This window comes from Zootoca vivipara, chromosome 8 (assembly GCF_963506605.1).
Source record: "Zootoca vivipara chromosome 8, rZooViv1.1, whole genome shotgun sequence".
Lineage (NCBI taxonomy): Eukaryota > Metazoa > Chordata > Lepidosauria > Squamata > Lacertidae > Zootoca > Zootoca vivipara.
Genome location: NC_083283.1, coordinates 86,109,834 through 86,128,551, shown reverse-complemented (window position 1 = coordinate 86,128,551; position 18,718 = coordinate 86,109,834). Strand labels below are relative to the sequence as shown.

The 18,718-nt window shown below is 42.3% G+C and overlaps 1 protein-coding gene across 5 annotated transcripts in view; it reads left to right on the top strand.

Moving 5' to 3' along the window:
• RALGAPA2 (Ral GTPase activating protein catalytic subunit alpha 2) overlaps positions 1-18,718 on the top strand; it is a 191,263-nt gene that overhangs the window by 93,984 nt on the left and 78,561 nt on the right. For all 5 annotated transcript variants that reach the window (XM_060278161.1, XM_035101980.2, XM_060278162.1 and 2 more), the window contains 6 exons: positions 63-171; positions 3,625-3,735; positions 4,499-4,567; positions 10,801-10,938; positions 13,150-13,333; positions 14,564-15,335. In XM_060278161.1, the coding sequence (XP_060134144.1) occupies positions 63-171; positions 3,625-3,735; positions 4,499-4,567; positions 10,801-10,938; positions 13,150-13,333; positions 14,564-15,335 (1,383 nt within the window). The remainder of the gene's footprint in view (positions 1-62; positions 172-3,624; positions 3,736-4,498; positions 4,568-10,800; positions 10,939-13,149; positions 13,334-14,563; positions 15,336-18,718) is intronic.

Genomic DNA, 18,718 nt, shown 5'->3' with positions numbered 1-18,718 from the left:
ATAGAACTGAAAAATAAGAGGGACATGATGGCTTACTGACTTGTATATTTCTTGTTTTTAAGGTGTTTAGCTCTTTGCTGCCTTGGGCTTTGGATATGTGAAGAACTAGTGCAATGTACAAACCATGCCCAAGTAAAGGATGCAATAAATGTTTTAGGTGTGACACTAAAGGTATCAGTATGACACAAGTTTGTATGACTTGATTGTGCAAAATTGTGGGGTTTGCCTTCAACCAAAGAGTGTTTTAAATATTTAGAATATTTTATTAAACTGTTTGGAAGATTCTCAAATTCAATCTGTCAACACAAATTACGAAGTTTTGGAAATTAAACCATTTGCTATGTACTTAAGACAATAAATTGCTTGCTAATACATTTCTGAAAGAAATGTTCCAGTTTAAGTCCCTGTTGCATTGCACCTACAACTTGATTCCAATATTTATCAGTCTGCACCTATTGTTTTCTGATGGAAATGTTGAGGAAAGTATAGAATTTCTTGACAGGATTTTTTTAAATTAAACAAAAAATGTGTTTCCAAGGTGCCAGAGGAAGGAAGTCATCTAAGACAGCACCTCCTCTTGACAATAGGCAGGGTCATATTGCATGAACTGCATATTAATAAATATCTGCAACAAACAGCATTCCACACTGCCTATGCCTGAGTAGCAGGTAACAGGTAGGAGACAGAAGCTGCTACTTGAGTTCATTCTTTTGCTCTTCTCTCTCACGTGCACACACCTTTTTTCATAAGAGGAAAAAGAAGACAACTAGTTATTTTTATTTTCTATCCCTTTCCTTAGTTCCTTCCTTAAGGGAAAAATTCTCCATTAAGCCTACCTCAGGAAAGGCACATACCCCAAACCTACAATTTCCAGGTGCCTTTACCAAGCAATCAGTCCTCAGGGGGACCTCTACACACTCAGTAGATCAGTAGCTGGCTGACATATTTGACAGAATCTTGCAGTGATCAAGGTTCAGAGTCTGAGGCTGTAGCATCTCCAGTTATGGAGTCATACAGGGTTTTGGGTTCTGAGCCTACTCCTGACAGGAGTTCACAGAGCCATCTCCCATACCACCAGCACCTGCAGAGTAAAAGACAAGACCTTTGACAAGACAGGCACATGAGATTGATGAAACAAATGCTTTTCACAGCACCAACAGTGCAAGGAGTAAACCAGGGGAAGACTATGGAACACAGGAGGAGTGCCCATGTTCAGACAAGATGGTTGTACCTTTAAAATGAAAGTTATCCACACGAAGGCAGAGTCTGGGAGAGGTGGCCTGGGAGCAGAGGCCTATGTCACAGAGATATCTGTGGTCTTTCAACTGGGGCTATCCAGCACCAGTCCTGAACACAGGGTTGACAATGGTTTTGTACATTCCAGATATGAAAACCGTCTCCTCTTCACGTAGATTCCCACTTAGTCAGAGATCGAGGGGGAAAGCATTCACCATACCATATTTTCTTAATTTTTCAAGTCCATTGCAATATCCAGGAAGCTAGAAAGTTTCAACTCCCAGAGATACCTTGAGTATTTCCTTTTAGACATATATTGTGTTACATAGGTTTAACAGGGTTCAGGGTCCATAGCTTTCTGGCTTCACAGAATGTTGCACAGAGGATGCGCAGAGTTGTTAGTGGAACTAGGGTTCTTAACAACACTTTTTTTATGTCAAGCACAGAAGAGATGCAAAATGCTCCCACATAATGTGACTCTAGTCTTGAATTTAAGCAGATGGAGTCTGCATAATCTGGAACTTACTTACTTACTTACTTACTTACTTACTTACTTACTTACTTACTTACTTACTTAAAGATAAAGGTAAAGGACCCCTGACCATAGCTGCCAAGTTTTCGCTTTTCTCACGAGGAAGCCTATTCAGCATAAGGGAAAATCCCTGTAAAAAAGGGATAACTTGGCAGCTATGCCCCTGACAGTTAAGTCCAGTCGTGAACAACTCTGGGGTTGCAGCACCCATCTCACTTTATTGGCTGAGGAAGCCGATGTTTGTCTGCAGACAGTTTTTCCGGGTCATGTGGGCAGCATGATTAAGCTGCTTCTGCCGAAACCAGAGCAGCGCACGGAAGCGCCATGTACCTTCCCATCGGAGTGGTACCTATTTATCTACTTGCACTTTGACGTGCTTTCAAACTGCTAGGTTGGCAGGAGCTGGGACCAAACCCCGTCGTGGGGATTCGAACCACCGACCTTCTGATCGGCAAGTCCAAGGCTCAGTGGTTTACACCACAGTGCCACCCGTGTCCCTACTTACTTATTTAAAGGTAAAGGGACCCCTGACCATTAGGTCCAGTCGTGACCGACTCTGGGGTTGCGCGCTCATCTCGCATTATTGGCCGAGGGAGCCGGCGTATAGCTTCCGGGTCATGTGGCCAGCATGACAAAGCCGCTTCTGGCAAACCAGAGCAGCACATGGAAACGCCGTTTACCTTCCCGCTGTAGCGGTTCCTATTTATCTACTTGCATTTTGATGTGCTTTCGAACTGCAAGGTTGGCAGGAGCTGGGACCAAGCAACAGGAGCTCACCCCGTCACAGGGATTCGAACCGCCGACCTTCTGATCAGCAAGCCCTAGGCTCAGTGGTTTAACCACAGCACCACCTGGGTCCCCTTTACTTACTTATTTAAAGGTAAAGGGACCCCTGACCATTAGGTCCAGTCGTGACCGACTCTGGGGTTGCGCGCTCATCTCGCATTATTGGCCGAGGGAGCCGGCGTATAGCTTCCAGGTCATGTGGCCAGCATGACAAAGCTGCTTCTGGCAAACCAGAGCAGCACATGGAAACGCCATTTACCTTCCCGCTGTAGCGGTTCCTATTTATCTACTTGCATTTTGACATGCTTTCGAACTGCTAGGTTGGCAGGAGCTGGGACCAAGCAACGGGAGCTCACCCCGTCACAGGGATTCGAACCGCCGACCTTCTGATCAGCAAGCCCTAGGCTCAGTGGTTTAACCACAGCGCCACCTGGGTCTTACTTACTTATTTATTTACTTACATATAATTTAATGTCAAAATAGGCTTCTAAGCAGTTTACAAGTGTAAAAATCAATTACACAAGCTATAAACATCTGTAATTAAACTATGCTAAAATAATCCTATTGCAACAACACAGTACATAAAATAGGAGACTCAGATCAAGTGAATGTTGGTGTAAAATGCCTTTGGATTGGATTCAATGTTCAGTGGAAATTATAATTTCCACTGAACATTGAATCCAATGTGCACACACTTGCACTCTCTGTTTTAAATGGGGATTGTACTTGCATTATATATTCCCAGAAAATGATATTATATATCTATATGTTTTGCTGTAATTTGGATACCTTATTTGTATTTGATGTTTTATGTACTGCTTTCCCATACACTGCTTAGATACATCAGTTTAAAGCAGTATATAAATACAAATAATAGTTTTACATTCGGTTTGAGCACAAAGCAGGTAGCTATGAGCCTGCTCTCCTACTCTGCATTAACTCTTACTTAGTCCAAACTGGGCTAATTAAACAAGAATCTGTAGTAACTATTTGCCGTATCTGAAATGTTTCCAATTTGTTTGTATTCCGTTTTGTGGGTTTATTATTGGTGTTTTGTTTCTTCTTTTTAGTTTTGCAACAAACAGGTAGCACAGGAAGCCTGTGATGTCTTTCAATTACTGACCTCCTATTGGGAAGAACTTGAGGAATACAAATCTTCTCTACCCAGAAAAATTATTGAAGTATGTTTAGCTCTTTAAAATTTGTGTATAGTTTTCATTAACAGATATACTATGCTTAATTTTGTACTATAACTTACCATGTATAAGATGCCCCCATGTATAAGACAATCTTTTTTTTTTAGCCCTGAATTCACCACAGGGCTAAAAAAAAACAGGCAAAGCAGGGTGAGCGAGCGAGCGAGTGATAGCTCACGATAGGAAGCAGGAGGAGGGTCCAAGCAGAACCAGCAGCTGGAGTGCTGGACTGTAATATTGCCTGTATAAGACAACCCTCTATTTTGGACTAATTTTTTTAGCGAAAAACATCGTCTTATACACACACAAAAATGGTGATATCTTATTCAGACAACACACTACAGATCTAAGTATATATTTAGTATACATCTACAGTCACAACTGATGTAATTTAGTTATTTGGTATTAGCTGAATTGTTGGCCCAAAGCATGATGACTTTTTAAAACTAGATTTAAATTGTAAGCAGAGTAAGCAGCTTTGCATGATGTGTGCTTAATTTTTCTGTGTGTTTCTAGTTGTAAAATTTGGTAAGATTAGGAAAGATTTATTTTCCCCACCTCTTTTTCTGTAGTACTAGAAAAGTGGAGGGAAAGATGAATGGGACACATGGGAGATAGTAGGTGTTTAGTTTCTTATGAACTAGGTCAACTTCAAATTTCACTTAAACTTTTGACACCTGCTTCAAGAATGACTTTGGAAAATAGAACATGTCTGCAAATTTATCCTTCTGAAATTGTATTTACACAGATCCTTGTGGCCACAATTGCATTTCTGTTGCCTAGTGCAGAATACTCCTCCGTGGAAGGTGATAAAAAGGTATGGAATGTTAAACTGTCAATGGTTTGTCCTGGTATTATGGTTTTTACTGTGGAGTTGATGTTTAAACACTGTCCCCCTGATCCAGCAATGAGTGGGAGTATGAAAACATACATTGTATATTTCCCAGGCTGAAAAATCCAATCTAAAACCTGTTGCTATAGAGCAGGCATCCCCAAACTTCGGCCCTCCAGATGTTTTGGACTACAATTCCCATCTTCCCTGGCCACTGGTCCTGTTAGCTAGGGATCATGGGAGTTGTAGGCCAAAACATCTGGAGGGCCACAGTTTGGAGATGCCTGCTATAGAGCCCATACCCTTAGTCAACTGGGCTTGAATAGCTGTGGACTTGTTCTTCCTTCAAACTGCAAAAATGATTAGCAGTTCTTCAAAACAATTGAACTGATGGTGACAGTATTTGTTCACAGCCAAACCATAAAAGTGAACCTCTTCTTTGTCTATTAAACAAAGGCACAAAAAAACACAAGTCTGTGTATAAAGTGAAGTGCCTTTTATAACTATTGTGTAAGGTACATATTGATATGACTTAGGTTCAGGCTGTTTGAGGACTGTATTTTCCCCAATGGACCTGGCTGGGCTCTGAGATGGAAGCCCTTTTCTCAGTCCCACCACCCTCACAGGCATACCTGGTGAGGACAAAAGAGAGGGCCTTGGAACTCCCTTCCTAGAGAAGTTAGATGGGTGCCATTCAACTGGCAGGTGAGGACTTCTTTATTCCAGCAGAACTGACTGCTTTTAATGAAAGAACTGTGCTGTTTTTACTGTCTGCATTTTAATAAATTCCTTTTACATTGTTTTAATTCCATTATAGTTTGATTACTTTTTAACTATATTTTTTATATGTTTTTAGCTATCTCTGTTTTATCTTTTTTTGTTTTATTTTTTGTGAGCTGCCTTGAGTCCTAGACCTGGGGGAAAGGCAGGGTATAAATCAGGGGTCGGCAAAAATTTTAGCAGCAGGTCAGTCCGCTGTCCCTCAGACTTTGTGGCGGGCTGGAAAAGCAGCACCAGGAGGGAGCTAGAAGAAGAGGCAAGAGGGGCAAGTAGTCCTCCCCCAGCCCCAGCCCCAGCTGCTGCACTTACCTTCCCAGGGGCTGCCGTCACCACCACCACCGCTGCTTCTTCTTCTTCTTCTTGTGGGTAGGCAGAGCGAGCTCATCTGCTCTGCTCTCTGGCACACAGGAGCACCAGAGCAGCAGCGGCGGTGGGAGGAAGAGGCCGAGTGGTGGCGGCTCTACCAATCAAACAGCGCACCTGGTTTACCTCAGCACAGCATGGGGACGTCTCTGCCAATCAAACGCTGCTGAGGTAAACCAAGTGCGGCATTTAAATGGCAGAGCCGCTGCTGCTCGGCCTCTTCCTTCCGTCACTGTCGCTGGGAGTCTTCGCTTCACGGCGAGTTCCGGCTTCACAGCGTGGGCTGGATTTAGGACCCAGGTGGGCCTGATTTGGCCTGGGGGGCCGTAGTTTGCCGACCCCTGGTCTAAATAAATAACAATAATAATTGTCTATAATCTATCTATCTATCTATCTCTTTTCTTAAAAAATATTCTAGTAGACTTATTTACTGACTAGTACACTCGCAGTCTTTAATATCAGTAAGTGTATCATGAAAATACACTTTTTGGAATCACTCAGAAAGATGTGATCATGTCCTCCTGGGTTTCATAATTCAGATGCAAAGGAAAGCTGAGTGCAGTTGGACATGCACTCTGGACTTTAAGAAGGCCAATTTCAAAAACCTTTAGGACCTACTGGGTTGTGCAGACTGGGAGTTCGACTGGAAAGGAAGAACATCCAGTGGGACCAGGGACTTAAGGAGAATATACTAGAACTTTTCTCTGTTTGAACTGAACGGAGTGCTAAGAAGTGTGGTCTACTGTTATAAAGAGTATGACCTGTGGAGTGAAAGGAGACCCTGAGGAGTCTGGAACAAAAGAGAATGGACATTTGCATATTCTACAAAAATTTGAGCCCTCGAAGTTCCTTAAAGATAAACACCAGGACTTGCATCTGAACTGGCTTGCCTCATACTGATAAATTATTTCTTTATATGATGAGGTCTGTTGTTCTGTGGTTTTGCATTTAGCAGCTGTCAGGGGGACTCCCTACAGGGAGCCTCCCATCATCCTGACCAGCACTTCGCCCAGTGATAGCACGAGCAGCATAGCTGCCAAGTTTTCCCTTTTCTCGCGAGGAAGCCTATTCAGCATAAGGGAAAATCCCTTTAAAAAAGGGATAACTTGGCAGCTATGACGAGCAGCGAGTCAGGAGGAGGGGGGCTCAGTGAGTCGTCCAAGCCCTGGCCACGCTCTGGGGAACAGAGCAGGCAGGAAGGGCTGAGAGACGCGTCAGAGCCTCGGCACCGCTCTGGTCGAGGGACAGCGGATGAGGGGCTCAGCGAGATGCTGGAGCCCAGGCGCCACCCCAGCCAGCAAGAGGGGAGACTTCTCCTTCTGGCCTCCGAATTGAGGCGCATGCCCACCCATAGGGCTAAGGGGTGGCGTTTTGGGGTGCCCAGGCTTTTATGCTGGCCCCAAAGCAGACAGAAGCCATTGCCGGATTCTGAAAGCGACTAGGTGGTCATGTTTTCTGATATCTCTGCACTGTAAATAGTATGCACAATAAAACTCTTAAAGACAGCGCGGACTGGAACATCTTTACTCGAGAGTAGCCGCAACAACCCCCTGACAGCAGCCATTATTTATTAACTATTGCTTGGCTTGGCTTTTTATTTTCCTGATGGACAGGCCTAACCTAACAGATTTTAGGATAACATATTCTCTCTTCAATAATTCATTCTTTTAAAACTTGCTTTTTGTAGATACAGTGGTACCTCTACTTACAAATTTAATGCATTCCGAACGCACATTCGTAAGTCGAAAAAAATTGTAAGTTGAATCCCATAGGAATGCATTGGGAGAAAAAATTTGTACCTAAAAATAGGGTTGAAAAAATCCTATCTAAACCGCATCCAAGATGGCGGACGGAGCTCCGTTCGTAAGTAGAAACATTCGTAAGTAGAGTTATTCGTAAGTAGAGGTACCACTGTATAGCATTTGATCACACATATTCATATAGAGAGAGAGATATGAATGTAGTTTATGAATGTACCCTAATGTTTAATCAACAGCTAAACGAAATGGGCTCCAGATAGTGCCCGTGAAGTAGTTCTAACCATTCTCCCACCCCACCTCCAAACTAAACAGCTAAAAATGGATGAGCTTTTTTGGATCTGATACCTCAGCATTGGATGATAATAAACCTACAATTCCTACCTTTAATAGATTCGAGGTTCTAGAAATAGAAAGTCCAGCAATCATGTGCTAAAAATACAATTAATACTAACAATAGCAATAACCACACAGGTGGAAGTGGCCAGGAAGATATTAAAAACCCCACTTCTCTACCAAGTGATAGAGCACTCCTTGCTGAACAATATGATCTGGTGGCTGTAACGGTCAAAAATATCTTTATAGAGTTCAGAAACATTTCAAATAAGATAAATAGTTTGTTATCTGTTAAAAAAAATGTTCCCTCCTAAACCAAATACCGAGAAGTGGGATGGCATTGAAACACCAAATAATAATATAGCTGGTCAACTTTTCCAATCCTCATAGTCAGAAGCTCCCCAAAAGATTCAAATTTAATCCTTCAGGCAAATAGGATAGCCGTTACCATTCACCCCCACAGGAAAATATATTTCAGTGGAACACAAAAACCTGGGCCTTGAAAGACCTTAGCATGCTATTACATTTATCAACAAATGAGATTGGCCTATCATTTATTAAAGTTCTATATGCCCATCCTTTAGCACGAAAATCCATTATAACATTTAGGTCAGATAGAATCCCATCTCTGCTCCTAAAGAGGAAAGATTTTTTGGCCAGAGTTTGTGTATCACCTAACCAAGTCTTTCTGGACACAGTGAAGAAACCTCTCCTGACCCTAAACAACTCTCAGCATGGAAGGATACAACCTAGGGCCATCCCGTCTGTCTGAAAACCACACCTTAAAAGAAGTGCCTTTGATTTATTCCAGCAATGAACATCAGGAAGTTACACCTTCCTCCAGTAAATTCCACCGAAAAGGATTATTTTCAAGACCTACTTAAGAATTCTAGAATTTCTGAAGAAAAGCACTTAATAAGTTCATACAGCCAATTACTTCAAACCGAGCATAAAGCTATTTTAGAAAGACTGGCCACATTAAGAGAAAGACTAATAGCCCAGAGTAATCCTGAGTTGGACCCAGACTCACTGGCACCATTCCAGGCATGTCCAACAGGTCAGTTGCTGGATGGATGAATGAATGAATATTTGCGTCAGCCATTGGCCATAGCAATAAAACAACAATACCCTAAATAAAAATAAATTATATGAAATACATTTTAGGGTTTTGAAGCAAAAGTCGAATAGTGGATCTTATTCTGATTGCCCCAGCTAAAAACCTGGCAAGCTTTGCTGCCACCTGCTCATCTTGATCTGCCAAGAGAAAGGACACTGGCATCCCTGGATGGATTTCAGTCGATCGCACTATGGCCAGGCAGCCTTTGGTCCTCCCTCACAGCCGGGGCTGAATGAGGCAGCTGAGTTGTGCCTCCACTTCTGTCTTCCTGTGAGCTCCAGAGCATGCATCATCGGGAAGGCAGCTGCAGGAGAGAGTTGTGCCTCCACTTTCACTGTCCCCTGAGCATGCGGCGGTGGGCTGAATAAGGCTTGCGAGGTGACTGCAGGAGGGAGGTTGTGCTCTGCTTTCATCATCCCATGAGCTCCGGAGCGTGCGCTTCTCCCACTTTACTCTGCTAAGGATGCCGCCCTTGACAGGGCGACCCTTGCTGGGTGCTGCAGGTTGCACTTGTGTGGTGGGGAAAGGGTACAGTGGTCCCCTCGGGAGCAAAGGAAAGTGAGGTGCGGGGGTGCTGATGTTCCACAATCGGAATGATGCTGGATAAAAGGAGAGCACCTTTCCTTCCTCCTCCATACAGAGTGGCCTGTGGCTTAATCATCTTTCGCCTCCATTTGGGCAATACGTGGAAGAAGGCGATAGAATTGGAAAGAAAGGGGGTTTTCCTGGCCACCCACACCTTACTGCTTGCCCCAATGACAGTGGAAGAGTGTGGTAGATCATCTAAATTTTGAACAAGCATTACTAATATCAAACGAGAATTAAATGGAACCCCTTGTTGCAAACAGGTTTAAAACAAAGGCTTTATTTGGAAGAGTTTCAAAATTAAGAAATGATCTGCTACAAGTATCCAGCATTGAACTAGAAAATGAACTATATACATGATTAGTAAAGGTAATTTATACATTACCTCATTAATACAGTGGTGCCTCAACTTACAAATTTAATCCATCTATTTCTCAGAAATAGATTGTATCCCTCTATTAATACATTCCAATCATGAGACTCATCCCACCAGGTTTCAGTGATGTCTATTGTCGTATTTAGTTTGCTGTACCAAGAGCTCAAGTTCATCTTGTTTATTTCCCATGCTCTGTGCATTAGTATATAGACATTGAAGACCATTGATCACCCCCACCCCACCCCAGCCTCTTATTTAAGGATTCTTTCCTCCCACCACTAGGTTTGCGTGCTATTTGCTCCATTTGGTCCCTGACATTTGGATGATCATCTTCAGCACTTGATAGATTCCTACCTAGATGATCTGTATCCCCAAGGCTGTAACAGGATACAAGAGTCCAACTGAAAATAGATACTGTAATTGAAAACAGATCTTAGAAACAATGTGGTATAATACTAAAATAAAACTTATTTACATTTTCTCTTATCCATCAATTATATGCAGTCTCAAGCCTAGGTTTCCTAAATAGTTCCTCTGAATCCAGGCTGAGGATCTGTTATTTTTATATTAATTACATATAGCACATACCTTATGCACCAGAATAGTCAGGTATATTCCTAAATGGTGCTCCATACCGGGTATATCTGGTAAAAACTTGCAGTAATTAACATGGGCTAAATTCTGTCAATATTTCTGTGAAGGCTTATAGTGGGACAAATATATACAATCCAATATACATCTCTATTCATATTAACAACAATGGTAACAAACCGACTTTTAGGATCTGATGAATCAGCTCAAGGGCGCATACATACAGCATTCATTTGCATATGTTTCCCTTACTTTATCAAGGTTTTCATATTTTCTAAGTAGAACTAATGTAATTTACACATTTCTGATTTAGTTTATAGTTTCGTTATTACTTTGTTTGTTGGACTGGTGCATGACATTACCAGTGAAAATGCTGCTGGAGCCTGTGTTTACTTCAAGTCTTGAAGATCAACATTCTTCTAAAGCTCCATTGCTTGATTACATATATAGGGTAAGTATATGATTCTCCTTCTATTGCTTTATTATGTTGTTTGTTATGACCAAAGGCAAAAGTATTAAGCAGTAAACTATAATATTAGTGGGATATTGTCTGCTTTTGAGTTAGATTTGATTAAATTCATTAATCCTGAAAAAACATTAACTTATTTTGTATCTTATTCAGATTGCTTGATTCAATGAATTTGAGTGGAAACTAACCCCTACAGTAGCAGTAGAGAAGCCCAGCCCACTAGCAGTAAAAGGCAGCATTTCTCCCTACCATGCTCCAGTGCTCGGGTGGGTGAAAATGCTGCCTTTTAAGGAGCAGGCAGAGGGATTATCTCCACTCTTAGCATTGTGGTGTTTAGTGCTAAGATGCAGAGATAAAAATCCATCTGCCTGCTCTTTAGAGAGCTCTCTAAGGAACAGGCAGAGTGATCTTTCCAGCCACCTACTCCCCAGCACTATAGTGGAAAGGGCCATAAATACTCTGTGTGTGTGTGTGTGTGTGTGTGTGTGTGTGTGTGTGTGTGTGTGTGCGCGCGCGCGCGCGTGCGCACTTGCCTACCTGCCTGCTTCTCTGGTATGTTGGAGGGCATGAGTTTGTGGCTGCATGTAACCCGTGAGAGAGTGGTGGGGGGGAAGAGTGCTGTGTGCCTGGTGTCTACATTTTTTCTTTTGTGCTCCCCCCCCCCCAATCCACCATTGGAATGTAGCCCTGGAAGGTTGGGAAAGCTGTACTGTAGTCTGGATATTGGGCTCATTCCTGCTCTTTGCATCTTTCTGAGCATCCTTTTATACATCTTTTTGTACTTACTGAGACAAATCAAAAAAGATGATGATGTTAATTTATATTTATTTATTTCCTTGACATCTGACGGGAGGGCATTCCACAGGGCAGGCGCCACTACCAAGAAGGCCCTCTGCCTGGTTCCCTGTATCGTCACTTCTCGCAGGGAGGGAACCACCCAAAGGCCCTCAGAGCTGGACCTCAGTGTCCGGGCAGAACGATGGGGGTGGAGAAACTATTTGTTTTCAAATGCTTTATTTAGGAAAAGCAAAATCTTATTTATAAATGTACTGAAACTATTGATATTCTCTATTTTTAAATGGATGCCTTATTTGATAAAATTCCATTTTTTTTCTGCACAAACAGGCCTCCACATGCTTTCAAAGGTTGTTAGGAATTAAACATTGTCAAGCATTATACATAATTTTGTTTTGTTACTCACTGTGCTGCATTTTTAACATTTAATCTACTTTAAAGAAAACAAAATGAGTCGATCAACTTGCATGAGTGGGAACCATGCCATTCAGTGTGTCTGGATCAAGCTGGAGGATAAATGGGTGGAGCCACTCACCTGACACCCGTGGGCCCACGTTATCGTTTTAATGATTGTTTAAATGATGCCTTCTTTGTTTTTTGGATTATACACCACTTATGAAATTTTTGAAATATTAAGTGATATTGAAATGCTTTTAAATATATAAAATAAATAAATAATATGGTGTTGAGTGATTGTAACTTCAGTCTGCAGCTGTTCCCAATTGTTTCTTTGGAGCCCCAGATTCAATTCAGTTTGTGGTTGCAAAAGAAAAATTGAGAGTGCAGTCTTTCGCAGCAACTTTGGCTTGAACTGCACAATGGCCGATGTAATACAACATCAGACACAGAAAAGATGGGCATGGATAGCTTGGTGACCAACTTCTAATGCCTAGAGGTTTTCCACTATTCCTGAAGCAGAATGGACCTAGATCATGAAAAAGTGGCATCCTGCTGTGATGACATTATTCAGGACAAATGGTTGGGCATACCATCCCTAATGCAATTGGCATTTCATTTGAACCAGGAATCAAGTGAACTATCTGAGACTATTCATGCTTTAGAGCCTGCTTCAAGCACAAAGAGAATGGAAGTGTGCAGTCTTGGCCCCTGTGATTAGCAGGCAGCATGGTGTCTTACATTTGACCTGGCTTGATGTCAGTGTTAGGAGCCTGACATGCCTTTGTCGGGCCAAGAGACCAGTACCTTCTGTCTGCTTCACTTCAACTTCTAGTTGAAGCTCCCAAGAACAAGTATTTATTTGTCACATTTATTTATTTTTATGTTTGTGGTACCATTGGAGGAGTTTTGGATATGGCCAACACACAACCTACTGAACAACAGTATAGTGTAGTATTTTCTGTTGTGATTTATTTCTCATTTTGCTTTTGCTTTTTCCAGGTCCTGCATAGTTGTGTTCATGGCTCAAACACATACACACAGCAAAGTCAATACCTTTTAAGCCTTGCAGACCTCTCTAGTGATATCTATGATCCATTTTTGCCACTTGGAAATGTTAGGAATTCCGAACCCATGCAGTTTCAGTCTTCAGCGGATCTGAGCAACTTACTCACTGTTGCTGAAGGTAATAAATACTTTGAAGTACCGGTAAATTAAATAAGGTGGGAAGAATGGTGCAGCAATAAGCCTAAGCTGTAAAACGTTTAAAAACATTTAAAACAATGGAGGTAAAACTATAAAACTTAACTAAGACTGGAGGGTTTGATTAATGCTGCCATTGTCGTCACCATCTTGAATCCAGGATCTACTTCGAAGAACAGCAAGATATTTTAGCTTTAATACATTAAGAAACAGTTCTAGAGAGCTCTCTGTGAGAAAAGTGCATGTTTTGCAAGAACTTTATCTAGCTACAACACATTTACTATTTAGGTTTAGCCTATGCTATTAAGATATCAGAAGGTCCATAGCTAGATGGAGGTAACTTGGATGAGCAGGAGACCTCACTTGTGTATGCTATCTCCACCTGATTTCCTCTATCACTGCAGCTCCTTTCCCCACACTCCGGGCATTCTGGTGAGGAATGCTGAAATGGGGAAGAGGGAGTGGGAAGTTCCCTTTCTGTGAACACTGCTTTAGAAATTGTATTAAATAAATGTTGCAACAAATGCCGTTTCTGCATATGACTATTTTTGCTTACAGCCAGTGTTTCTGTCACAAAACCCAGACTCTAGCTGAGCCAACAGGTTTCTCATTTTGAGATCCTGTTCTGAGCTGACACATGCAAATAGGAGCACACTAAAAGACTGGCACCTCATTCAGGTTAACTGCTGCCACACATTTATCTCCATGCAGGGAAGGGTCTGTGAATAACTCAAACTTACAGGAATATAGCATAGAAGGGTTCTCCAGCATAGACACCAGCAGCTTGAGATGTATGTGGCTCCCAAGGATTTCAGACTGGGTTTCCTTCTAGGCCTATTTGGAGATACCAGGGAAGTTACAATGATAATTTACTACTTACTATGATAATAAATTACTATTTATCAATTTATTGGAGTACATTCCTGATTCTTCATTTGCATCCCTGGCTTAATATTCAACCAGTGAGTAAATAACCTAATCACTATCCTCAAATATATTAGGAATACTGTAGGCCTTTCTCTACTTTCAAGACTGCAGATGGTTGTACTTTTAGATCTTTCTAGTATCGCTCCTAAAATTTGTGCTGGATTGACTCTAAATCAGAGTATGCATCATCCCCCAAATTTCAGAGCCATATATAAACAGGATTTACCTTGATATTTGTGCATATTTTAGTTGGCTTACTTTGCTTATTTTTTTTAATTACTTTCAGAAAGGAGGAGAAGGAGTTTGGAATTAATACCTTTGACTGCACGAATGATAATGGCACATCTAGTAAACAATTTGGGCCATTATCCCCTGAATGGAGGACCTGCTGTTCTTCACAGCCTTATTAGTGAGAATCACAACAACTTATATGTGGACTCTTCAGAACTGTCTTCTGAAGTTTTCAGAAGCCCAAATTTACAACTATTTGTATTTAATGACAGTACTCTTATATCTTATCTTCAAATTCCTTCTGGAAAGGAGATAGACAATGAACCAGCTGCAGCATTCTCAGAAGTAAGAGTAATTGTTAGAGATATCTCAGGGAAGTATTCATGGGATGGAAGGCTGATGCATGGACCATTAGCTGGTAGTCTACCAAATGAAAATAAAAGAATATCCACTGCAGTTTTGGACAATCATAAGCAGAACTTTGAGCCTCCAATGGACTTCTTTCAAATATATGAAGGAGAAGATGCTCTTGATAAATTGCTAGAGAGGATTGGCAATAGTAGTCCTGAGTGCCTTTTACATCCACAACTAAAATTGAATGAGCCATCGCCATCGCCATATGTCATGAACCATGACCAAGAGAAAAATATACTAGAAGCAATAATGCAGCAGAGTTGCATAGAAGATGAGTATGCACATGGATGCAGTTTCAATCTCAGTATGAAAGTTGAAAGTCAAGAGGCACCAAGACCTGCACAGCTCCAAGCACCATTTCATTTATGTAGGCTCTTGCTAAATGACTTGGGAATGAATTCTTGGGATAAAAGGTAAGTAGGGTTTTAGATTACTGCTATTGTTAGAAATAATACTATCTTTCCATCAAGGAGGCCAAATGGAAGCCCCCATTTTCAGAAAAGCACATCCACCCAGTGGAAAGCAGAAAATCTTTTGAAAGGGAGGGTGCTTCTGGCCTCCCAGACCAGCCAGAAGCTAGATTTGCAGTTTCTTTAAACTCTCTGTGGTTAATTTTTTTCTAACTTCTTTCTTCTTTTCTCTCTCTCTTTTTTAAATTTCTTTCTTCTTTTTCCATCTTCACTTCTGGCTCCCAAGCCAGGGATATTGGGCAAAAGAAATTGATCCCATACAACCTGACTAGACAGAACTCTGGCACTCTCCCACCCCAGCCTGTCCCAACAGTGGAGTCTACCTCTATGAATGGTAGTATTTCAGACACCACAAGACTGCTGTTTTTGTTGCAGCAGAATATCACAGCTTCCTCTCAGGAATTTGTTACAATGAGAAACAAGCATGCATCACACTTAGCTGGGTTCCTGAATAAAAATCAGGGCGACAGGAATCTGGCAAATTGTTAAGGATTTCCCAGCAGAAATACACATCTTTACTTAGTGTACATTCCTGTTCCCAAATGAGGCCAGAGGACAAGTTTCAGCTATAAGGAAGCATCTCTTCTTTGTGAAAGCCAGAGTCCTGCCCTGCCCTGGCCTGGCTTGGCTGGAGGCGGCACCAGGGCCGGCCGCGAGCCCTGCGTTGGCAAGGCGGGAAGCCCCGTTTCTCCGCGGGACACAAACGCCTACCTCGCCGTCGCCGCTTTGCGGCCTCCTGCCGCTCCTCTCACGGGCCAGGGAGGGTTGTGAGGAGGAGGAGGAGGAGGACCAAGATGGCGGCATCGGGCTCCGGGGCCACAGCGGCGGCGGTTGCTGGCGCCGGACCGGGCTCCTCAAAGGCGCCCTTCCTCCCCCCATTCACCTCCGCCGGCCTCCACCCTCGCTTCCCCGACGTGCCCTGCAGTGAGGCGGTGTCCGGCCGGGAGCGGCAGTTGGAGGAGGCAGAGGGGGGGAGAGCGTGCGTGCGTGCGCGCAGTCTCTTCATCCAGTCCCTGTGTCCGTGGGGCACATGCGCAGTAGCGCGGACACAGGGACTGGACACAGAGACACTTGCACATTATTATATAGGATTTAGGAAACATCTGAAGGCAGCCCTGTACAGTGGAACCTCGGGTTACAGCGAGGATCCGTTCTGGAGGCCCCTCCACAACCTGAAAACGACGCAACCCAAAGCGTCGCATCTGCACACATGCGCGGCACAATTTAGTGCTTCTGCGTATGTGCAGACACGATGTAGCGCTTCTGCGCAAACAGTGCGAACCTGGAAGTAACCCGTTACGGTACTTCCTGGTTTGCGCCGGTCGCAAAACGAGGGTGACGTAAGCTAGAGGCAATGTAGCCCGATGCTCCACTGTATAGGGAAGCTTTTTAAGGTTTAATGTTTTAAAGGAAGAAAGAAGAGCCCACTTGTAAGGAGTTGACAGGATTAGCAGCCAGAAAGAGGAAACAGTAAAAAAAAAAGAGTCAAGAGATGGGACAACTGAAACACAAATGCAAAGCCCTTTTTCTGTACATAGTTGTTTTATATTTATAATAAACACTGCCCAGGTTTGCACTCTGGGGAGGTCACCTCGGTGCTGCTAATGCAGCAGTTTGACTTCACCCCTGGAGGCACACTCCATTGTCTCTCAAGGCAGTTGGAGCCAATAACAATATTTATATCCCGCCTTTTCCCTTACAGGGATTCAAGGCAGCTTACAAATAAAATAGGAACAGCTTAAAACTGTGACTTTTTATTGTGCCAGATAAACGCACTAATAAGCTGTTGCCATTCTTTTGTATCTTTTACCTGATGGGAGGCTAGAATTAGCCTTGATAAAATATTTGCTTCTGATAATGGAAATACATCGCCAAAAAAAGAACAAATTTCCCAATCCTTTCCTGTTTTTCTTCATGCATTATGAAGCTTGAAAGGAGTAGAGAGAATAAGCAGTAGCTAATTCATAGATTTATCCAAATAAATGGAGTAGAGAGTAGAGAGAATTAGCAGTAGCTAATTCATAGATTTATCCAAATAAATGGAGTAGAGAGTAGAGAGAATTAGCAGTAGCTAATTCATAGATTTATCCAAATAAATGGAGTAGAGAGTAGAGAGAATTAGCAGTAGCTAATTCATAAATTTATCCAAATAAATGAAATGAAAATTGATAGAATAAAATTTATCAATAAAATACAATCTATAAGAAATGAAAAAGAAATAAAAATACAATTGAAAATCATACAGCAGCTAGCACAGCACATTACAATTTCTACAACAGGCAGAAAAATCACTAAGCTGTCTGTCAAGACTTGGCAATATTCAAGTGGTCTTTGAGAAGAAAAGTTTGTGAATCACTGGACTAGGGTCTCTAGTTAATAAAAGCATATACCATTTTACCATTGTTTGTTTTTAATACACCACAAGACTCTTTGTTAGTATTGTTCTGTGTTTCTCAAATGCCATTTGACTCAAGAGATCTCCCCGCCGTCCCCCAGTCAGGAAACTATTTCCCCATGCCTTTGCAAAGGAAAGTAAGGGGGGTAGTGAATAATTTGGAAAGATCCATAGCTGCCAAGTTTTCCCTTTTCTCGCGAGGAAGCCTATTCAGCATAAGGGAAAATCCCTTAAAAAAAGGGATAACTTGGCAGCTATGGAAAGATCTGGTTTCAACTTTACCGTATTTTCAGTTGGAATTTTGTGGGCTGGGGTTATATTCTGCTTTGAAAAGGGAACGACGACATATTTACAGTTGCATACAAAGAGTAGAGGGATTGCAGCTAAAAAAGCCAATGCAATTCTGGGCTGCATCAATAGGAGTATATCATCTAGATCTAGAGAAGTAATAGTACCACTGTATTCTGCTCTGGTCAGACCTCACCTGGAGTACTGTGTCCAGTTCTGGGCACCACAGTTCAAGAAGGATACTGACAAGCTGGAACGTGTCCAGAAGAGGGCAACCAAAATGGTCAAAGGCCTGGAAACGATGCCTTATGAGGAACGGCTTAGGGAGCTGGGTATGTTTAGCCTGGAGAAGAGAAGGTTAAGGGGTGATATGATAGCCATGTTCAAATATATGAAAGGATGTCATATGGAGGAGGGAGAAAGGTTGTTTTCTGCTGCTCCAGAGAAGCGGACACGGAGCAATTGATTCAAACTTCAAGAAAGAAGATTCCACCTAAACATTAGGAAGAACTTCCTGACAGTAAGAGCTGTTCGGCAGTGGAATATGCTACCAAGGAGTGTGGTGGAGTCTCCTTTAAGCAGAGGCTTGACAGCCATATGTCAAGAATGCTTTGATGGTGTTTCCTGCTTGGCAGGGGGTTGG